A 23954-nucleotide genomic window follows, 5' to 3' on the forward strand; every position below is an offset into this window, starting at 1 on the left:
TGGGGGCCCTGAAAACAAGGATGGTTTAAGAACGTAAACGATTTTTCGACTTCTGAATCTCCTTTGAATGATGCTTGATACACGCTGGAAAATTATTATACCTATCTTTTGTTTTTTTTTTTTTTGAGTACTTTTCCAAGTGTTTATTAGTTATTTCTTCTTCTTCTTTTTTTTTTTATTGTGTCATGTTAGTCACCATATGGTACATCATTAGTTTTTGATGTAGTGTTCCATGACTCATTGTTTGCATATAACCCGCAGTGCTCCATGCAACCTGTGCCCTCCTCAATACCCATCACAGGGCACACCCATGCCCCCAGCCCCCTCCCCTCTGAAACCATCAGTATGTTTGCTGGGGTTCATAGTCTCTCGTGGTTCATCTCCCCTGCTGATTCTCCCCTTTCATTTTTCCCTTCCTTCTTCTAATGTCCTCCATGCTATTCCTTATGTTCCACAAATAAGTGAAACCATATGATAATTGACTTTCTCTGTTTGACTTACCTATCCTTTAAAATACAAATTAGTACCAAAAGCTCCTTCATGCCAAGCAAATTAATTCTTTATCATTCTCATTTCTGTCTCAAATCCTGATACCAGGCCCTCAATTTCCATAAGCCACCAGTACAAATACGCCAGGTGCCGACCATACCTCATTTGGAAACGATTTTTTAATGGTTAGACTCATGTGTGGTCTCTTACTATTTTCTACTGCGTTCATATATTCCTTCATTCGACAAGTATGCATTAAGTACCTACAAAGTGTTACGTACGTATTGTTAAGGCGGGGAGGGGCGGGGGAGACAGGAATGTCCTAGCCCAGCAATCCAGTAAACATCTGGGTAGAAAATTACCCCAAAAAGCTCATGCTGTTTTAGAGTTAAACAGAGGGCTGGAGATCAGTATTTCAGAATCTCCCTTGGTCCAGGTTTTGGGGATGAGGAAGTGATAAGGTGAGAAGATTAAATGATTTAGCCAAATAAAAACCAATTATATTTTAACCTCCCTAAAACATACACTAAAACTCTCCAAACTAGATGTTATCTAAAAACATATCTTATCGGTCCTATGAGTCTAGAAGCATTTCGAGGATAAGAACCTCGCCTTACTCACAAATGCTTGTTGAACAAACTAGCATAGCCCTCGTTCTCCAAGCTCCCCTCCAAGCCCTCCAGAGGATGGAAGGCAGACACAGAGGAGGTTAATGTGCTCCTCTAACCTCTAGGAGGAGCTGTGACTTCACTGAGATCCCTGAGGCAGGACTGGGAAAAGAAGAGAGGGGAATGGGGGGAGGAGGGAGGATCAAGAAGGAAGACAATGCTCAGGCGTCAGGGTTTGCTCCTGGGTCAGCTTGGGAGATGGTATGTGGACAACCTGGACACTAAAATCCAGTCCATGTTGTGTTTCTCCAGCCTCTTTGGCAATGTCTGCTGTCCCTACGGCTCACGGCCCATAGGACCTTTTGTTACTCTCCTGTGCTTCCTCTGTGTGTGTCCTTTCCATGTCCAGGCTCAGCACCCCAGAAAGGGGAGATACTCTCTGGGGGAACCAGTTGCAGCAGATTTCTCTTGTAACCTCGTCAGCACCCACTGAGGGTGCTTCCTACCCAGTGAGCACTAATTCCTGTGTCTTAAAGTGATGCCCAGCTGGCACCAGGGGAAGGCTCTGAAAGCCAAGCAAGGTGGCCTCTCTGTGTTACATCAGGATGAGGCTTGAGTGGGATCGTCCTGGCTTCATGAGAGGCAACATGGGGGGACATCTGCCCAAAGGGAAGGAATGCGTGTCTGAGCGGAGGAGGCACTGTCAAGTTGAAACAGAAAGGAAAGAATTATTCATGCAGGTGGGGGAGGAAACTACTAGACGAAAAAAAAAGTGTCTGAAAAACCTCACTGAGGCAGCTTGGGGTTGGACCTATTCTTCCTCGGCTGCCCCTGTACATTCAGTCCTGCCACTCCAGGACTCAAATCGGGCTCTGGTGGTGCTAGCATCGGGTGTAAAGGGGAAGAGGGAATGTGAACTCTAGAAGAATTAACAGGGGCAGTGGCCTCACCAGCAAACCCTCTGTCAGGGCATGAGGACAAGAATCTAATCAGAGAGACACCGAGCCCCTTCTGGTCAAGCGCTGCCATGGGCTGCAGGCTCCTGTGCTGGGTGGTCCTCTGTTTGCTATGTGCAGGTGAGTCCTGGGAACAGGTGGGATATCTCTGTCTGCAGACTTCTAGCTTTTTTCATGGAATGGCTTCCTAAGACTCTCTAAATTTGGTTTCTTGCTCCCACAGTCTCCACGGGCACTGGAGTTACCCAGACACCAAAACATCTGGTAAGCAGGACAGGAAGGAGCGTGACCCTGAAGTGCAAACAACATCTGGGACATAATGCTATGTACTGGTATAAGCAGAGTGTTCAGAAGCCGCCAAAGCTCATGCTTGCCTACAGTTATAAGGATCTCCTTCAAAATGCGACTGCTTCCAGTCGGTTCTTACCTGATCGCGCCTAGACAACTCCCAGCTGGACCTTCAGATAAAAGCCCTGGAGCCCGAGGACTCTGCCCTGTATCTCTGTGCCAGCAGCAAGGACACAGCCCTGCACCTTCAACTTCTCCCTGTGCACAAACCTCCGGGCTCCAAACCAGGAAGCTGTGGGGGCCACCAACGCTCAGCTCAACATTTCCTAGAGGACCCCAGAGATCCCAGACCCTCCTGCGGCCTGTAGGTTCAGTGGATGCTGAGTCCACGGCACAGACTCCCACACCCTGGACCCTGACCCTGCCTCGCTCCAGACTGCTTGAGCTGAACACAGGCCAGAGAGGGTCCAGCATCATGCATCTGAGCAGCGTCCAGTCAGCACGTGGCCCTGGGGAGTCTTCCATGGGCTACAATTCACTCTGGCCATCCCCTGACCCATCCCCTGACAATAGGTACCTTCCTCTGGCTTTTCCATCCAAACACGTGAGACCCTGGATCTCAGCCCCAGCTCCAAATCTCAGTCCCAGCTCCATACAGGCTCAGCCCTAATGAGTGCTAATGTCTCAACCAAATTAAAAACCAGGGCAGCTCAGAAGTCTCTTCCTGCTTCTGATGACCAGAGGCCTGAGCTAGCAGAGGACTCATTCATGCCCTGACCCTGCTATGGATTTCTGGCTCCTGTGTGGGATGATTTTTATTCTCTTGGAAGCACATGAGTCCTGGGAAAATTTCTCACCTTGGATTCACCCAAGGCTCTTCTAAAGCATTTCCTTATTCAATCTCTGGCTTCTTTAACCTCCCACAGGACACACAGAACCTGAATGCAGGCAGACTCCCAGCCACGAGGTCACAGAAAGGGGCACGAGAGTACCCCTGAAGTGTGACTCCACCTCTGGTCACTTATTCCTGCACTGGTACAGACAGATCCTGGAGCAGACACTAGAGTTTCTCGTTTTATTCTACAAGAGTACTCTCTTGGAGAAGTCTGAAACATTCAAGCATCGATTCTCAGCGAGAAGGACTGATGGATCATTCTCCACTCTGCAGATCCAGCCCACAGAGCTGGGAGACTCAGCCACGTACCTCTGTGCCAGCAGCACAGACACAGCCTTGCAAAGACCCCTCCAGCCTGTGCACAAATCTTCATGTTTCTGCCTCTTTTCGAGCTCCCAGCATCCCTTTCCAGTTGGACTTGCCTATTCCGCTGTCTCCAAATACACAAATATCTGAAATTAAATTACCAAAGTGGGATATCTTTGGCAGAAGTGGTCAGGGGACATTTTTTGCAGAATCTTTATGGATACTGTAGAGCATGTCTTTGGGCTCCAGTGATGGGAGAGTTGTGCCCGTGGAAGTGACCATCAAATGACTTATGTTTTCTCTTTACCTCCTTTTGCATCATGGGTTTTGTTTTGTTTTGTCTTGTTTTAGAGGCTTCAAAAAAGCCATTTTTAACTCACAAGTTGGAGAAATGACTAGCAAGGAAGGGCTATGGTATTTGCCTGAGAGTAGAGAGGATTTCCAACCCCACATCTTCAGAAGGACATGCTTCTGAATTGTCCATGAGTCTTTCCAATAAGTGCCTAATGCAATAACCCATGTGAGAATGAATTAAGAGAACGGTAATGATTGAGTGCAACATTGGGACACCACTTCAAGGCCAACAGCGGTCTAGACCAACAAGAGAATCACCAGAATCAAGCTGGGATGGCAGGATCAGAATTCAACAGCAAAAACCAAGCAGCATCTAGAAGCCAAACAGGAATGAACTTATCACCATGACCTTGACTTGGGGCAGCCCCATTAACTGTCTGGGTTTTGCATAAGTGTTCTCCCACAGTTCTTCAACAGTTGGGGCAGGAAAGTTAGAGTGAAAGCTTTAAAACAAAGGAGTGCATTTCCTCCTAATAAGTCAGGATGAGCTCAAGTAATGAATAGGAGGGGGGAAAAGTGTGAGCAGATCCTACATGAAATACTCATTGACTCAGTTACAACCATGGCAGCTCCACTATCCTCAGGGTTGGAGAATGACTGTCTTGGCGATGTGAGTTCCCACACAAATTTGGAGACAAAAGGATCCCATTTGATACCTAAGGAAATGAAATCATGGGTATATAACTATGGGATCCAATTTTTGTTTGCATATGGTATCTCTTAGAAGCATCTGACCTTATGGAATGAAGAAAGGACCTAGTAAAGGTTTCGCTAAGGGGCTAGCTCAGCTAGAACACCTGTTGAGCTGGGGTGATAATCGCTAGGGTGTGGTATGATTTGAACAAATGGGGGAAAATTGGGACTATGTATTGAATCCATGAATCCAGAAGCCATAGGGTGGGGTTAGGATGGGTATGGCTCTCATCATCTCTTGCAGTGATCCAGTTGTAAATTCATATTCCTTTCCCCTGTATTTTTAGGGTCTTCTAGATAAGAAGTTCTGATTCCTGAAGAGAGGGGAAGAGGAGGGATAGATGCTTTCACCACAGGACATAGTAACAATCCCAGTGTACTGCTATTATGACTCTACCTAGTCATTTTGAGCTCATCTTGCTGGGATGGATGGAGAAGTCAGGATGGAGGTACTGATCGTGATTTTCATGAGGTGACAGAGTTACTGCTACACAGTGGAGACAGGGAAAGGTTGACCTGGGACTCAGGGAACTAATCGAAGCATCTCTCAGTGCCTCCATTCCTGGTGATAATGACAATTGTGAATTATATTCATCTTGGCCTGACAAAGCAAAGGCACCGAAGGGGCTCCAAACCCTCAGAGATGAATGTCTGGGTCAACCCGTCAGGCAAACAACTTAGACCACTGAAGCACCAAACAAAGTGGAGAAACCCTTGAAATGGTGATGAAGGGAGATAATTAACACCCGTTTGGGATTTGAGTATCATAATAGCAGCAAATCCTGTACACCTAACCCTGTGTTTGTACAGATTGCAGCTGGCCACCACCTTGAAGACCTTATTTGGACTAGAAGCAAAGCAAGGGGTAAACTGTATCAAATGCCTCCCTTATATCACTGCCTGTCTTCTAGGACCCACCCCCAATTCCTGCCACACCTATTTCAGGCAAGTACTCCAAGCAGACATTGACCCATTCCCTATGCACTGAACCTCCTCTTCAATGTGGACCACGTAGGGATGCCTGGGAGGATTAGTAGGTAAAGTGTCTGCCTTTGGCTCAGGTCATGATCACAGGATCCTGGGATTGAATCCCACATTGAGCCCCACATTGAGCCCCACGTCCAGCCCCGCATCGAGTCCCACATTGGGCTCCCTGCTCAGGAGGGAGTCTAGTTCTCCTTCTGCTTCTGTCCCTCCCCTTGCTTGTCCTCTGTCCCTCTGTCCCTCTCTCCAATCAATTAAGAGACTTAAAAAAAAATGAACCATATATCTAGCTTTCTTCCTAAAATACTCTGTGGCCAAGATGAGACCCATGAATGGCCTATTTGAAACTTACGTAGGCACCACCCAGAAGTGTCAGGAAATTAATGCTCTATGGGACCCTCTGCAATCAGTGGAGGGTGAGAACTAATGAATAAAGCTTTACAATTATTTCAGACTCCCTCGAATGTTCTCGATTGATGAACACCTACTTATCTAAAAGGATGGCTCAATTCATATATATTTTTTTCAGATTTTCTATCCTTTTAGTTTCTGTACTTGATTTGGCACAGATATTTGCATCTGACTTATCTTCCACTTTACCTATACTTTTCAGCTGTATCGGTTCTGCTTTTAAAGCCATATATTGAAATACTAATCAAAATGATTTTGTATATTTCAGCTCTACAATCTCCACTAAATTATGTACTACGGTTTCCAGTAGTCAACAAAATTCTCCATTTTGTCATCTACTTTGTTGAATATATTGACCATTATTTTCATGTCAGTGTCTGAAAACTCCATCTGAATAATTCTGGGTTTATTTCTTCTGTCTGATTTTTCTTCTTGGTTTTGACCACATGAACCTCTTTCTTCATACAACAGATAGTATGTGTTTGAATGCCAGATATTGTATATGAGAAATTGTAGAGATCTGGTGAAGTCCTGGATGATGTATTTTCTTATAGAGATGATTCCTTCTTCTTGCTTACACCAAGATTGGTCAGGGCAGGACTTCTTAATCTGGTGGATAATTGAGCTGGATTGAAGCAAAACTTCAGTTGTTGGATGTTTGCTCACTTTGCTCCTAGTATGTGATCATTTGGGTTCCCAAAATAATGTCTGGAGTATTTTTACTTTTCTGAAGCATAATTTGCACAACATAATATTTACTTTTTTCAAGGGTAACACTCTGTGAGTTCAAATATATTAATGTACTTTGCAACTATACACCACGATCCAGTTCTTAAACACTTCCACTCCCTCCCCAAATTCCTTTTCAGTCAATCACCACTCCTACTTTGGGCCCCAAGCCTTGGCTTTTTACTGGGACCCTCTCCAGGTCAGCAGTCCATGAACACAGACACCGTTCCCCAGACCAGTGAGATCATGTGACGTCCTCCAAGCTTCTCCCCACTCAGTCTTCCTTTTCTTCTTGGCTTCCTAGCTACTGATAATAAATGGGCAGTAATTCTCAGGGTAAAGTGCCTTCCCAGATATATCCTTTGTCTTTGGAGTATGAGCTCATCCCCTTCCTCCCTGCTTCCCTTTTGGTGCAAAGCCTCATGTATAAGCTGCGGGGTGCAATGAGGTAGGTACTTGGGAACTGGATGCATTAGCCCACTCACCCAGCAAACATCTAGGGGAGCCTCTGGTAATATCATATAATGTTAAACCTGGGCAGACACTGGAAATTATTTATCTCAGCCTGTTGTTTTATACATGAGGAAATGGAAAGTCATATAAAGGGCAGTTTTAACTGTCCCTACTGATTGTTTCCTGACTTCCACATGGAAGTCCACTTAATATGTCTAGAGTAGTCAGTGCATTTCTTTTGGTTCTGATCAGAATATAAGCATCAAGAGAGTGAGAATATTGTCTTACGTGTGATTTGCACCACGACTATGAACAAGCTTGCTAAGTGTTCCGGGAAGGATGGTGGATGTTTCTATTTGGTTTTCTAAGGTTTCCCTAGTGCTTGCTCTGTGTTTAATTTAAAGAAATAAAAATAAAGGAAACACCTGTCATTGGAGAAGTTTAACCAGCAGTTGACAGTTAGTGTTGCCACACAGTTTGTGTGTGTGTGCGTGTGTCCCTCCCTGTGGCACTCATAGGTTCTTGCTCTCCTGCCCAGCTCTTACTGACTTGGGTTTATCAATTGCTCTGACTGGCCCAGGAGGCCACTGAGAAGTATGCCTTGACCACTAGGAGGAGCTGTGGCTCTTCCAGACCCTGAAAGTGGGGGAATTGTGGGAATGAACAAAGGCCACAGGAATAATTGGGGGATGTGGGAGATATTTTATTGTCCCAGCTGGGGGTGGGGAGCCCTGCAGGCATGTACTGGATAGAGGGATAGAGACCAGGGATGCTCCAAGCAGCCCCCACAACACAGAATTATCCAGTCCAATATGGCAATGTCTCTGAGGTTGAGAAAACTTCTGCTGAACATTGGGTTATAAATTTTGTACTAAAAGAGAAGGTGACCGTAGACAGCTCAAAGACAGCAAAATCATCCTGCCCTGATTTTCCCCCAACTTCCATGCTGTCATTCACCTCTCCAGCTGCTTTGCTCCTGTTCCATAATGACTTCTCACTCCCTAGCCACCAACTGCTCCCCACATGGCTCTGGCCCTCAGACAGAGAGGCCCTCACAGGGATCAGTCTGCAGTCTATTCCTCGTCAAGGCGACGCATCAACAGAGCTTGCTCCCAACATTCATTCCTGCATTCTAAATGGTCTCCCATTGCTGCTTGGGGCAGACCCCACAGGGGGTCTCTTGCCCACAACTGAAGTAGTCGGGGGCTGATGAGCATACATCAGACATTCCAGGGAGCCAAAGCCTAGTGGGTCTATCATGTGTTACTGTGAAGAAGACTCAGAAGATACACAGAAGAGAAACTAGCTCAACTTGGAGAGCAGAGTCAGAACGGGGAGACAGGGAAGAGGTGGCCTGATCTGGGACAGGAAAATGCAGGGAGGGAGAGATACACCCTTGAGGCAACATGCTGTCCCATCAAACTATCCCCAGAAACCCCAAACTCCTTTAAAAGGGGAAGAAAGTAAAATGTATTGAAAGGGACAAGTGCAGGCAATGAAATACACAGAGAGCCCAAGCATGGGGAAGTCATTCTAGGCTGTGACGTCACAGGCAGAGCACCTGTCAGGGCAGGGAGAACCGCAGCCTAGTTCTTTCCACTGAGGACCAGAATGCTTGGCTAGGGCTGTGTCTGTCTCCACCATGGGCTCCACGCTCCTCTGCTGTTTGTCCTCTGCCTCCTGGGAGCAGGTGAGTCCTCGGTCCAGGTGGCAAGATGCCCCGTTGGGTCTCTAAGCCTATTCAGCATGTGTCCAGCCACTGTCTCTCTCCTGGGACTTGTCTGAATTCTGCTCCTTTCCTTCTCAGTCCCCCTGGACACGGCAGTTTCCCAGACTCCAAAACACCTCATTGCACAGACGGGAAATAAGAAGTTCCTAAAATGTGAACAAAAGCTGGGCCATGATACCATGTACTGGTATAAGCAGGACTCCCAGAAATTGCTGAAGGTCATGTTTATCTACAACAATAAGGAACTCATTCTAAATGAAACAGTTCCAAGACGCTTCTTACCTGAATCCCCTGACAAAACTCGTTTAAACGTTCACATCGACTTCCTGGAGACAGATGACACTGCCGTGTATCTCTGTGCCAGCAGCCTAGACACAGCCCTGCAAAGTCTTTACCTCCCTGTGTATAAACCCCCTGCCCAGCCAGGAAGCTGTGTGGGACACAGGTTCACTAGACCCTGAGGCTCCATTCTCCCCTGTTAGAGCCCCTGACTGCAGATCCCAGTCTGGTACAGGCTGCCAATATACCTGATGGGGCGGGTCAACTGTTAGGCTCACACAAGCCTGACAGAATTCTACTTATCAGCTGCAGCAATAAATTCCCTGAAGTGCTCAGGATTTCGGAAACAAGAGAGGACCTAGTCTGTCTGTGCACAAAGATCTTAACCAGGGGAAGGAGACATGCCTTGAATATCTCTGCTGCACATATTGGTATTATTGGATGAACATTATGACTGAAAACACACTATTCACTCAAAATGTTCCATGAACAAAAGCTTAGAGGAAAACAAGATAAAGATAAAAATGTCTAAAATATTTGGAGAAGCATGAAAGTTCATAGCAACAGGGATACTTAGAAACAAAGGGTTGAATTGGAAGGAGAGGTGAATCATGAGAGACTATGGACTCTGGAAAACAATCTGAGGGGTTTGAAGTGGCGGGGGGGTGGGAGGTTGGGGTACCAGGTGGTGGGTATTATAGAGGGCACAGCTTGCATGGAGCACTGGGTGTGGTGAAAAAATAATGAATACTGTTTTTCTGAAAATAAATAAATTGGAAAAAAAAGAAAAAAAAAGAATAGCCCTTTCTAACATAAAAAAAAAAAAAAGAAAAGAAACAAAGTGTTGGGGATAAGCAGCAGTAGGGGTGGGCTTGGGCACTGCTGACTCCCTCCTTTCAGAAGGAGGACCATGGTGACTCTTCCCAATTCTGCTCCAGTAGCATCTTGAAAAGTCCTCCATGGCAGGCAGTGCCCAGGTGGTGGACACACATTGAAAGGACTTTGGACACAGATCTGTAGGCAGAAGCTACTCATTGTTCCCACCTGAAGCGAGATGACATGAGCAAATTTGTATATGGTACAGCACTGGTAGCAGCAGGATCAGAAGAGTGAGAGGTTGGGGATGGATTATACAGTTAGGAGACTTCTATGATATTCCTCAGGGAGGATTATGAAGGGTTCATGCGGGGGCTTAAATTGTGGACGATATAGAATAGAAGCTCCGGATTCTATATGCTCTTCTGAGCAACGTTAGTTTTCAATCTGGCAGTTTCGAATGCAGGATTTGGTAGAAACTATTTAAGTTTTGTCCTCCCTATTGGGGGGTCCTGGCATGTGCTTATTATTACCGGTGCACGGTCTTTCAGGCGTCTCAATGAGGAATCACAGCACGTTCACCAGTGTCTCTCATCCTAAGTGGGTCTGAAAGCAAGTGTCTTCTGAACTCTGCTCAGTGGTGCAGCCTACTAGAACCTGTCCTCTGCTCAGCTTTCTGGACTTCCACGCTGTGCATGCAGGTTAGTAAGAAACAAGAGGAAAGAGGATTTCCTTACACTCACTCTTCGGGTTCCTTTTCTGTACTCTTTGCTCCACATCCAAGCTGTCTTGGGATCTTCAGGCATCATTTGCTATAACTCTTTTAAAGAGACAATGTATATCTGAATTTCTTTACATGTTTACCCTTCTGTCTCCTCGCTGTTTCTTCTCTGTGGTTTAGATTGTCTTTCCATCATTTTCCTTCTTCAGGCACATCCCTAATTCGGATAACTTAAACTCACCTTTCACCCAGACCTTCTTTGGGAAAACCGTATTTTAGCTACATTAGCAGGACAACTGAGCCTTTTGTTTCCACTTGTTCAGGATTTCAGCTGAAAGTATAATGTTTTTTGTAATCCTTGGTCTTTTACTGATTGGGAGCTAAATAACTCAATAACATTTTATTTATTCATGTTTTTGCTTTTTCATTGGGGAAGGGCTATTCCCTGTTTTCTTGCTACAGTGCGTGTGCAGCAGTATAAATATAATAGTCACTGTGCTAGCCTTTCCACTAGGGTTAAGTTTAGGTTCTTGTCTACGAAAGCGATATCTCCAACTGTGGTGAATCGTAGGACCGTGATATACCTAACCTGGACAGGAGAAGAATATCCAACTCCTTTGCTTAAATTCTAACCCCTTGACCCTTACATTTTTTTGTCTATGGGCCACACTGAAAATCTGATAAACTTTATTATGTTAGAAGAAGGAGTAGAGATTGAATGTCCTTGTGTGGATGAACGGCACTGCTTCCAACTCTTTTTGCTGTTTCACTTCCTTCTTTGCTCTTCACAGGCGTCTGACTCTTGTACCCATCAAGTGTGCACCCCCCTCCCCTCCTCTCTGGTGGGTGAGGGATAAGCATCCTCTGCACTGCTGCTTCTGAGCTGGTTAGAAGCCCGCCATCCGGGAAATGTGCCCATGGGCCACAAGGGGGCGCTGTGGCTCTCTATTGCCTACTCAGAGGCTGGATGGGGGATGAAAGTGATTTGTAGGAAGGGGTGAAGGGAAAGCAGGACATGGGGCTCCATCCTTATGTCAGTTGGGAGCACCAGATGCTGATACCTCAAAGATACTGATCTAAAACCATGCTCAAATGATTTTCCCTTTTTCCTACTTGGGATGCATTGTGTGGTTCTTGAGCATCCTGTTTGCTCTAAGCCCAGCCAAGACACTGTACCCTCAGGACTGGGGCTGAGGATGCCTGGCCCCTTGTCCCTTCAGCTCCCCCTCCCAGTGCCTGGATCCTGGCTGGCATCACAGTCCTGCCTTTGTAATGGTGGGCACTGGCGCCACAGCCTCCAATTTCTCTCCTCCACAGAGCTGAGCAAAAGTGCTCCATGGAGCTTTGCAGGCCTGCGCTGGCAGGGAAGGAGATCCCCAAAGCAGAAATGCTCTGCTGCTGAGAGGGGTCTTGGAAGGATGGGGATAGAGAGAGAGTTTACATAATGAGGTCTGTCGCTAATACATGAGATCACCTGTCCAAGGATTAGCTCAGCCCACCCAATGCAAATCCACGCTCTACCCGAATCTATACAAGATGTGAAAGGGGGAGGAAGAAACATACCCTGTGTTTGGGGAAACCTGCAGGGACAGTGACATCACAGGCCAACCACCAACCAAAGCCCAGGACACCAGAGCCCAGCACCCTCCCCAGGACATCCTAGAGGATGCCCACCGGCCCTGACTCCACCATGGGCTGCAGGATACCCTACTGGGTGGCTCTCTGTCTCTTGGGAGCAGGTACGTCTCGGGTCCCGTTGTCCTCTCCCTGCACCCCAAGCCGAGCCCCTCTGCTTACAACACCACCGTTCTGTCTGGGCTTTGTTTGAATTTTATCTTGTTCTTTCAACAGTCTCCATGGATCCTGGAGTTATCCAGACTCCAAAACATCTGGTAACCGGGACAACAAGGAGTGTGACCCTGAAGTGCGAACAACATCTGGGACATAAGGCTATGTACTGGTATAAGCAGAGTGTTCAGAAGCCTCCAGAGCTCATGCTTGCCTACAATTACAAGGATCTCTTTGAAAATGCGACTGCCTCCAGTCGGTTCTTACCTGATCGCCCAGACAACTCCCAGCTGGACCTTCAGATAAAAGCCCTGGAGCCCGAGGACTCTGCCCTGTATCTCTGTGCCAGCAGCGAAGACACGCCCTGCACCTTCAACTTCTCCCTGTGCACAAACCTCCTGGGTCTAAACCAGGAAGCTGTGGGGGCCACCAACGCTCAGCTCAACATTTCCTGGAGGACCCCATACTGAGATCCCAGAGCCTCCTGCTGCCTGTAGGTTCAGTGGATGCTGACTCCACAGCACAGACTCCCACAGTCTGGGTCCTGGTTCTGCCTGGGTCCAATCTGCCTGAGCTGAATACAGGCCAGAGAGGGTCCAGCATCAAGCTTCTGAGCAGTGTCCAGGCAGCACGTGGCCCTGGGGAGTCCTTCTTGGGCCACTTTTCACTCTGGCCACAGCACAGCTGACCCTTCCATGCATGTGAGACCCTGGATCTCAGCCCCGGTCCCAGCTCCAAACAGGCTCGGCCCTTCTCCAGAACATCTCCCTCCCTCAGCACGTGGCTCCGTCAGTCCTGCCGCTGAGGTGGATCATCCCTCATCAGGTGTGGATCCGTGTTCTCCTGGTCACCATGGGCTGCCCCTGGGGATACTCAGATCCACACAGCCTTCCCTTCCGCGCAGCCTTTGACACTTTCAGGCCTGACTCCTTTTCCTTCTGGGGCTTTAATCTGCATTCCTCAGGTCTTCACATCCTGCATTTTCAGCCATGGACTCCCCTGCCCCTGGATAGTTTCTTACCACAGGCAGCCAGAAGGGACGTTCCCTGCCATTACAGAGCAGGGCTGTATCCTTGGGGCTGCCCGTTCTAAACCCCATATTTTCTGGCGTTGCCCCTTGTAAAGGCCCTCTGTCCTGCCCAGGTCATCAGACCCCAAGGGCTGAGTAGAGCATTATGTCCTGGGGAGTCACATGCCTGCCCTGTCACTAAGGATCCCTCCTCTCTCCTCAAAGGGGCACTCCAGGGACTGTGGGAAAATGAGTGAGCAAAGTTTCAGACCATGATACCATCTGTTAATGCAGTTCATGTGGCTACTCTCCCATCTAGGCCCATCTTCAGAATTTGAGGTGCCTCTTACCCGTGTGTGACTCTTCTCTGTCACCTGGTTGAATGATAAACACATCTTGATTCAGTAGTGTTTTTATGTCCCTTCTTCATGAAATAAAGGTAGCCTGCTGTACATAGGGTCGTTTGGCTTAAGGTTTCATAGGACCCTCCAAACAAACACCGGTTCCCCACAAGTCACACCCTACAATCTCATCCCTACAGGGGGACCAGAGGAAAGTGCGGGGCCCTCCAAGGAGGTGTGTGGCTCCCAACTCTGCAGATCTGTGGTTTCTGAGCCTCTCTCCTCCGGAACCAAGGAGCCCTTGCCATAGGCCTGTTGCCACACCAGGTCAGCTCTGAGCTTTGGGGAATCAGGAATGGGACTTCCAGGCAAGGCCCCAGGACCCAAGCCAGCTGCAAAGGACAGTAGTAGACCCCGTCTTTGGGAAATGGGTTTGAGACAGATGTGTGTGTGTCTTCACCCATTCTTCTCTTCCATAATCCAGCTGTCTTTCTCCGATTTCTCTTTTTCCTATTCAAGGCCAGCCCTCAAGCCCTAGTCCAGATCCAAGATCCAAATCTGCAAACAGCTGCTCTAAGCCACACAGGCAGCAAACAGGCCTCTCATTCCACCTGCTCTGAGCCTGGGTTGGGAACTTACATTTCCATCCACCCTCCTTCCCTTGCACTGGAATGTCCAGCCAGATATCAGGTCTCCATCCTCACGAGGTCTCCTCTCCACACTGACATTTGTAGGGTGACTTCTTCCTTTGTTCTCTTTATTCCCAGGGTCAAATCATCAGGCTCAGAACTCTGGGTCACAGAGTCAGTGCCTCTGGACTGTAGCTCTGCTGTACTGTTGGGGAGGAACATGGGTCCTGCCAGTCTGCTCAAGTCTTTACGTCCCGCCTTCCTGGTCTGAAGATCTTCTCCAAGGGTCCTTCTGCAGTCACAGAATTTTGCTTGGGGCCTGTGGGTCTGCCTGCTCCAGTGCACACAGGGTGCTGAACCTGGGAGCATCTTGTGTCTACAGCGGTACTAAGGCCTCCTGCTCCCTCCTGTGGGGGTGCTCCTGAATCCGGGGGTGCTGCCCAAGACGGTGACATCAGAGGGTCTCCTCCCTGGACTACTAATGCCCAGATGCCCCATGCAGAGAGGCCTCCCCTCCCCTGCCATGGACAGCAGGCTCTTCTGCTGGGTGACCTCTTCTGGTCTCCTGGGAACAGATGAGCCCTGAGAGTGTGGGGACTTTCCTATTCCACCCACTTTCTATAAGGCCAGCTTGGAACTTCTGCTTTTTCTCTTCCTGGCCTCTGTCTCCTCCCAGAGGACACGTGGACCCTGGAGTCAGCCGAAGCCCTAGCCACTACCTCCCAACAATGGGAGAGTGTGGCTCTGAGGTGTGACCCCATTTCTGGTCATTTGTATTTCTTCTGGAACCGACAATCTCCAGAAAGGGAAGTGGACTTACTGATTCCCATCCATAACAAGGTTCCCTCAGAGAAGGCAGATATATTTGGAGACTCTATTCTCAGCTGAGATGCCTGCCTCACACACCGTACTCGCTCTGAAGCCTCAGGCTGTGCAGATGGGGGACTGAGCCACACCCTTGCACAAATTGGAGGCTCCTCTGCTCCCAGGTTTTCAGCAGCCCTTCCTGCCCGAGGGAATGGTTCTGCAGCAGCTTCCCAGGAGCAGAGGTCAGAAGTTTTTTTTTTTTTTTTTTTTTTTTTTAAGTAGGATCCATTCTCAACATGGAGCCCAAAACAGGTCTTGAACTCACAACTGTGAGACCAAGACCTGAGCTGAGGGAGCCGAGGTGGCCCAGACCAACTCTTGATTCGGCTCAGGTCATGCTCTCGGGTTGTGAAATCAAACCCCATGTTGGGCTCCTCACTCACTGAGGAGTCTGCTTGCTTGAGATCCTCTCTCTGCCTCTCTCTCAAATAAATAAATATAATCTTTAAGAAACAAAAAACAAAAAACACAAAGACCTGAGCTGAGATCAAGAATCTGATGCTCAACCAACAGAGCCACCCAAGTGTGCCCCAGAAGTTAACTTTAATTTGCAGAACAGGAAATGTTGCACAGAGATGCCTGGAACTGTGGTCTTGAGGAGACATTGTCAGACACCACGGAATGTGGCTGTGGCCCCCAAGGATGGGACAAGTATGGCCCAGTGAGTGACCGGACAAGGCTATAGAAGAACTTGTAAAGGACTGACTTTTCAGGAGCTAAGACCCAAGGGTTCTTGAAAATTAAGCTGAAGAGGTGATGTAGGAAGCCCTTTATGAGGGAGATACTATACTTTCTATTAGGAAGGCAGGTAGACTTCAAGTGTTCAACTAGAAAGATAAGTTAGTATCAGTGTTTGAGGCTAGTTGAGTATATCATATTGGTTATACACCTACTTATTCATCCATTTACTAGTTCACTCATTTATTCTTTGAACAGACAATATCCTACCCCAAGATATGGAAAGTATGGTTAGTGCACCGTGGGGACCTCATGGGTGTCAGAGGAAGACTCCATCCCAGGGTCAGCTTGCCCTAGTCAGGAGTCAGCCTGCTATAATCTGAGAATTCTCCTTCACGCCAGGAAGTGGCTGAGCCCTCTGGAAAGGGAGTGCTGGGGCTGCTGAGACAGAAACATGATGCAGAGAACATGCAAAATGCAGATAAGGTGTACATTCTCCTGTTTTTAGGGTGACCATGATTTATCACCCAAAGGGGAGCCCTTGGGGAGTGAAGGAGTGCTATTACTACACTTGAACAACAGACATAAAGTGGGCTTATGTTCACCCAGCCTGTGTCTCGTCCCTGGGTCTCATCTCAGAGGGCTGAGCAGGAAGAGGATTCCATCTTGGGCAAAGAGCTATAGAAGGGGAACAAGAGAAATGGTGCTGGGAGCAGTGGCCATGGTGGCCCAGGTGGGGGTTGGCTGGGGGGGTCTCCTTGCAAGGATGGCCTGAGAACACCATCCCTTAGTCCCCAAGGAACCACTCAGGGCTGAGCACACCAGTGTTGGTAAACATGCCCTGCACTGGGGGGTGCAGAAGCAGAGAACAGGACACCGGAAGGTATGTTGTGGCAAGCAGCCCTTTGCTCACCCAATCCTGACCTCTGGAAACAGCATACAAAGCCCACTTTCTTGGTGGCTGGGAGGAAATACAGGTCCCTGGTGCAACTCAGCAAATGGGAATCTCTAGGAGTCTACCTCTGTTGGGTTCAGTCTGAGGTGGAGGATGATTCCGGAACAATAGACAACCCTGGGTCTTCCTAGGGACATGTAGGGAATGAGGCCGTGGCATAAGGCTGCACTTCACTGTTCCTATGTTAGGGCTCAGAATGAGTGCCTTTTGGATATCCACAAATATTCGATCTTCTTTTGTAAGGTCAATTTAGGGAACTCTGTGAATATCTGATAACATGTATAGTTCATAAGTAATTTTAGAAGAATTCTGTCTGGACAGATACTAAAATATTAATGGTTGTTGACTGGATAGTGGGATACATTTTTTTTAATTGCATGAAGTGAAATGCATAATAATAAATGTAAATTACGTACATTCTGTCAAATGGGAAAACCAGCAACACCAGCCCAGTCAAGACACACGTCATCACCTCTTGCTGTTAAGTCCCCTTCTAGTCAGTATCCATCCCTCTGGCAATCAATGCTCTGATGTCTATCTTCAGAGATTAGATTTGCTTGTTCTTGAATTCCATGTAAATGAAACCATACACTTTTTTGTGACCCACATCTTTCACCTAACATATACTTCTGTTATTTATCTTTATTATTATGTGTATTAATAATTTGCTCTTTTTAAAAAGATGTTCTTTATTTATTTGACAGAGATCACAAGTATGCAGAGAGGCAGGCAGAGAGAGAGGAGGAAGCAGGCTCCCTGCTGAGCCGAGAGCCCGATAAGGGGCTGGATCCTAGGACCCTGGGATCACGACCTGAGCCAAAGGCAGAAGCTTTCAGCCACTGAGCTGCCCAGGTGCCCCAATAATTTGCTCTTTTTTTATTGGTTGTATTTTGGGGGGAGAGGTGACTCTACCACATTTTGCATATCTATTTACATGTTGATGGATACTTGGGTTGTTTCTAGATTTGGGCTATTAGGAATAGATCTGTCAGAAGCAGCATTCTGGTACAAGACTTTGGTGTGGACATACACTTTTAATTCTCTTAGGTAAATAGTCTTGGGATTGCCGGGTTTGATGGTAAATGCTCATTTCACTTTATAAAGAGTGTCACACTGTTTTCCCACATAGTGACACCCTTTAGCTTTCTCATACGAAATGTGAGTTCCAGTTGCTTTACTCGTTTGCACTGGGAAAAAAAAGCAGAATGTGGGGAAGGGAAGTCAATATGGTTGTTCAAAGAAGTTGGGGTCAGTATTGCACTCAGCTGGGAGTACCACATAGGAACAATGGAGGGGTCCAGGGACAATGAGGGTTAAGATATCAGGGAATTTCCGGAAACTTTCTCATAACAGCTGACAATGTAAACGTTTATTAAGAGGAGGTACTGTGCTTCCAGTGAGACACAGACGCTGCAGGAAGGGGGAGAAAGAGCTGAGGGTTACAAGGAGACTGGGTTAGAAAAGCTTTGTAATTGCAGCAGGCAGATTGGTTACTGATCTTCAGGTCACTACAAGAATACTAGTGTTAAAAAACCAAAATCAGCCAAGTGAATTGGAAGATCGAATTGGCTTTATTAAGCAATTCATGAATGGTGCAACACCACATCCAGCAAGTAGAGAGGTGCTCCAAGGAGTTGTGCAAAATGTAAAGTTGTTACAGAAGGAAGCATGGGGCGAGGAAGTTGCCAGGAAAAGAAAGCAAGGCAGTATCTGCTCAGGACATCTTTTTAAAAAAAATAATTTTAATTCCAGTGTAGTTAACATGGTGTTATATTCGTTTCAGGTGCACAATATAGTGATTCAACAGTTCTATCCACTTCTCAGTGCTCATCAAGATAAGTAGACTCCTAATCCCTCCACCTATTTCCCCTTCCCCATAACACCCACCTCCCTTCCAGTAACTATTAGTTCTCTGTAGTTAAGAGTTGGTTTCTTGGGGCACCCGGGTGGCTCAGTGGGTTAAGCACCTGCCTTCAGCTCAGGTTGTGATCCCAGGATCCCTGGATCGAGTCCCGCGTATGGGGCTCCCTGCTTAGCAAGGAACCTGCTTCTCCCTCTGCCTGCCACTCCTTCTGCTTGTGTTCTCTATCTCTGACAAATAAATAAAATCTTTAAAAATAAATGAAGTGGAAACATTTTTTTAAAAGAGTCTATTTCTTGCTTTGTCTTTCTCTCTCTCTCTTTTCTCCCTTTGCTCATCCATTTTGTTTCTCAAATTCCACATTGAGTGAGGTCATATGGTATTTGCCTTTCTCTGACTGGCTTATTTGGTTAGCATCATACTCTCTAGATCCGTCCCTGTTGTTGCAAATGTCAAGATTTTATTCTGTTTTATGGCTGAGTGATATTGTGTTGTATACATACCACATCTTCTTTACCCATTCATCTGTCGATGGCTACTTGGGCTGCTTCCATGGTTTTGCTATTGTAAATAATGCTGCGATAGTCATGGGGGGCATGTATCTCCTTGAATTAATGTCAGTGTTCTGCACAGCAAAGGAAACAACCAACATAACTAAAAGGCAAACTACTGAATAAAAGAAGATATTTGCAAATGACATACCTGATAAAGGGTTTAGTATCCAAAATATATAAAGAATTCATACAACTCAACATCAAAAAAACAAATAATCTAATTAAAACATGAGCAGAAGACAGGACACTTTCTTTGGAAGTCAAGGGAAGGCAGGGTTTTTAACCATACAGATGACCTCCCTCTTGGGGACCAGGACATTTTCAGAGACTGTTAATGGGCACTTTCCTGGGAGACACTGAAACTTTAGTTAAGTTTTGGTTTGCTATTCAGGGATAAATGACTCCATTTTGGGTCTGTTTCTCTTTTTAACACTAATATGGCTTTCTGTAGGAGGTGGGAAATTCCTCAAAGCTGGAAAGAAAAGTAGACAGTGATCAAGTTTGAAGGAGCCTATTGGATTCCCAGGGGAAGTATATAGAGGAGGATTACCCTCAAAGAAAGATCAGAGAAATTAGGGTGTGAGCCTATTCCCTGGACCCATTCCACCAAGCAATGCCTTATTGTAGAAAAAAGAAGGAAAGGAAGAATGACTGATGTTGAGACAAATAAGAAGGGATCCTGGGCTTTAAAAACCTGTAGGAAGATTGGCATCCCAGGAGGACCTGGCTCTTGGCTGGCAAAGAGGCTCAGATTACCAGCTCTTCCCTAAGAACACCAGAATATTAAGTTGGAGGATACTCCCTCACTCCCTGGCCTGCCATGGCTACCAGGTTTCTCAGTTTTGTGGCCTTTTGTCTCTTGGGAGCAGGTAAGTCCAGGAAACAGAAGGAAACTCCTGACATGGGTCTTTCAATTCCAGGTCCTGAGCATTCCTTCATCTGACATGGAGTTGTCATTAAGACAACTCTTGTCTCCCTCTATCTACTTTTGCTTATATAGCCTTCTCTGACGGAACCCACAGATGCTCAGATACCTATCACAGAAATGGAAAAGAAGCTGAGCTTTGGATGTTCTTAGAAAACAAATCATTTTACAAAGTACTGCTATCAACAAGACCATGGACTGAACTCCAAGTCTGATTCATTAGTCAGATAGTGCTGAAGTTAAAGCCAGAAGAGATGTGCTTGAAGTGTACACATCTCAAAAACCTATAGAGAATTTCCCCTTGACTCTGAAGTGGACCAGCACCAACCAGACCTCTCTGTCCTTCTCTGCCAGTCTGTGAGTCCACAAGACTGCATGCCCATAGCCGCTCAGCTCAGAAATTGCAGGTGGCCCCTTGCTCATGAGGTCCCTGCTCCAACCAGAAGGAAGCCCAGGATCCCTTTGTGGTTCCCTCTCACCCACCAGCTGTGAATTTGAAACAAGCCCCTTGTTGAATTTCAGTTGGCGCTCTTTACCTCTTGTGGAACCACTCCCCAGGTAAGCTGTGAGATTATCAGGGGTTAGCGCATACCCTGTGCTCACTTCCTAAAAACTTGTCTCCCGGGCATGATCTGACTCACCTGATCCTTAGTTAACAGCCTCTAGTGATGCCAAGGCTAGAATGTTGTTTTTCTAATGTCCCATCTGTGTGAAGAAAGACTGTCTTGTCTTCAAGTAGAGTGGTTCCTCAATGAGAACATTTTATAGATGAAGACCACCTGCCCAAAATTTGGAGACCGATGTTGACTTGAGACTGGAGATTAGAAAAGCAGTGCTTTTAAAATAGCAGCAACAGTAAATTCCCACTCATTTAAAAAATTCAAGAACATCGTACTCAGTAGCATGAATAACACTGAAGGGAAGAACAGAACAGAGAAAAGCAAGTGTTGAGGAGGTGGTAAAGATATGGGACCCCTTTTGCACTATTGATGGGAATATAAGATAGCATGACCACAGTGGAAAATAGTACAGCAGGTAGGGGGTGGTTCCTGGGCTGCGGTGAGGAAGGGGTGGGAGTTAGTGCTTAGTGGATATAGAGATTCAGATGCGGAAGATGAAGAATTCTACAGAAGGACGCCAGTGATGGCAACTCCAGAACGTGAATGTAGTTAATGCCGTTGCACCGTAGACCTGAAAATGGTGTTTTATGTTATACACACTTAATCCTAACAATAAAAGTAAAGGAGAGTGTAAATGAAAACTTAGAAAAGTCTATCTTTGAATAAAGATGAGTTCCACTCAAGAAATAAGGATTAAGGGGTGCCTGGGTGGTTCAGTGAGCTAAGCCTCTGCCTTCCACTCAGGCTGAGGTCATGATCTCAGGGTCCTTGGATCAAGCCCCGCATCAGCTCTCTGCTCAGCAGGGAAGCCTCTGCCTGCCTCTCTGCCTACTTGTAATCTCTCTCTCTCTGTCAAGTAAGTAAATAAAATCTCTAAAAAAAAAAAAAGAAAGAAAGAAAGAAAGAAGAATTAGTTAACCATAATTTTGAATGGAGGAAAACCGGGATTTTAGAGTCTTAATAGCTTCCATCCCATTTCTTAAGGAGGAGAAAATTGTTGATGGGAATATTTTAATGTAACTGCTGGAGATGGAAGGAAAATGGAAATGGCATTGTTCTATATAATGCAGGCAGAAGAACTTGAGACCCTGGAAAGTCTGGGAAGGCGCCGTCATGATTAAGGATGGGAGAGAAAGAGTAAAGATCTGCCTTCTGTACCATATGACTCCTTTGTAGGATATCCCAGATCTTCAGGAAATTCTACTAAACTCTCCAATTATTGATGCAGATGATTTGGTTGAAGGAATAAAAAAGGATTCATGGCCAGGTGAGGTGGCAAGGTTAGAGAAGACTAGAAGAAAACAATTGTCCTTGGGAGTGGTCAGAAATCTCAGGAAGGGCTTCGGATTTCCACAATTTTGAAAACTCTAAGAAATTCCACCTAGTTTTTGCAGAAGAGACAATTTCCCAGATCTTATCTGGATTGTATATTTATTAGCTAAAGTCTTGCTTTTTTGAAAATAAGTGGGGGGGAAGCTCCTGAGAAAAAGTCAGTATTTTAGGAAACTAATAATTATTTAAGCTCCTACTGGACAAAAATTCTTAGCATTTATATGAGGCGTTGGCTTCTTTTATCTTATCTCATTTATGTTATCTTCAGGTGACATGAACATTCTTTCCCATAATAAAAGTTGGAAATGTCAATGCAAAATATGTTAGGCATGTTACTGTTAAGATCTTCAGTAAGTTGGTCCCATGCATTCTTACGTGCTAGACATCTTCTACCTTCTTGTTTATATAGCAGATTGTCATTATTTGTCATTCTTGTTTTAAATTCTTGGTTCATAAGGTTTAATAACTCACATTCTGGGGATATATATTGTCCAGTTGGTTATTTTTCTTTTGAAATCCAGCCGCCAAAGGCTTTAATCCTTCTAGAATATTCTCTTGTTTTTTGGTTAGTCTCTAGTATTCATATTTGCTCCTTGCCTCATAAGGTTCCTCTGGGGAAAAAGACAGGAAATGATGCTAGTTTGCAATGCCAGTAGTATCCAGAAGCCAGTTTTTATAATATCAGTTGGGCTCTTCTTGTCTGAAATAGAATGGCTGTTTATTATTGGGTCTCAGGCACCTCTAAAACAATCTTACATATTTGTAAGATTTATATTTATATTTATAATTAAAAATTGATTGGCAATCCAGAAATTCTATCTAACTGAATTTTAAAAAATGTCAGGCATCCCTTAAAGCATAGAAATATACTTTCTTAGTGTAACATATGCTGATATTTCTATGTGTTTGTGTAGAAGTTTCTCCTTATCTATCATCAGAAACCCCGTAAGACACATCAGCTGCTGTTATAAAAGGTTTTAATGAGTTACATATGTACAAAATTCATAAAAAGTGTTCAGTTAAAGAACACGGCCATCTGGGCTTGAGATAATTTTATCTGATTTATATCCATGGCGATTTGCTCTGGGTGGAATTTTCCTCCTCTGGGTTGCATCTTCAATGGGGGTCACTGATCATAGCTCATTGGCAGTGGTATTTGATGCGGTTGTTTGCCTTCAGATTTAGAAAGTCAAGAAATAGATGATATTAGAATATCTATATTCACTCCATGAAATTGCACCATTTGGAATTTAATAAAACTTAAGTCAAATGTAAATATTTAAAGAAATTTACACTGAAAGTAAATGAAGTCAGAAGTAGCAACTGGGTGGGAAGTTGATGGGTTTAGGCATTAAAATCCTTCTCCAAGTCTGTTTTCCCAAACTCCTCTGTTTATTTATTTACTTTTTTACCTGGCATTAATCCAGACTAGCTTCTCCTTCCTAGCATTCTGCAGACAGCGCCAGAATATTTTATTTCCTACATGGACATTGAAGAAAGCTTAGAGAAGTTTAATCATATACATACACGCCCTTCTATATGGGGAACAGGCATTCTATTATCAGAGAACAGAGGCAAAAATAAGGTTTCTAAAAGAGTAAGGTCAGAAGAGAAAGAAACAAATTCTTTAGGGGCACCTGGCTGGCTCAGTTGATGGAGCAAGAGACTCTTGATCTTGGGGTTG

General features: G+C 45.7%; 1 pseudogene and 2 gene segments (V, D, J or C); all 3 read left to right on the forward strand.

The window, feature by feature from the left end:
- The first annotated feature begins 1969 nt into the window (after positions 1–1969).
- Positions 1970–4741, forward strand: LOC122905150 (annotated as a pseudogene).
- Positions 4742–8808: 4067 nt separating this feature from the next.
- On the forward strand, positions 8809–9356 carry LOC122905457. The segment is given in 2 exon segments: positions 8809–8856; positions 8974–9356. Coding segments are annotated over 2 exon segments (431 nt in total).
- Positions 9357–12401: 3045 nt separating this feature from the next.
- LOC122905458 lies at positions 12402–12969 on the forward strand. The segment is given in 2 exon segments: positions 12402–12450; positions 12563–12969. Coding segments are annotated over 2 exon segments (456 nt in total).
- The last annotated feature ends 10985 nt before the right edge of the window (positions 12970–23954 follow it).

The sequence above is a fragment of the Neovison vison genome, chromosome 4 (genome assembly GCF_020171115.1).
Source record: "Neovison vison isolate M4711 chromosome 4, ASM_NN_V1, whole genome shotgun sequence".
Lineage (NCBI taxonomy): Eukaryota > Metazoa > Chordata > Mammalia > Carnivora > Mustelidae > Neogale > Neogale vison.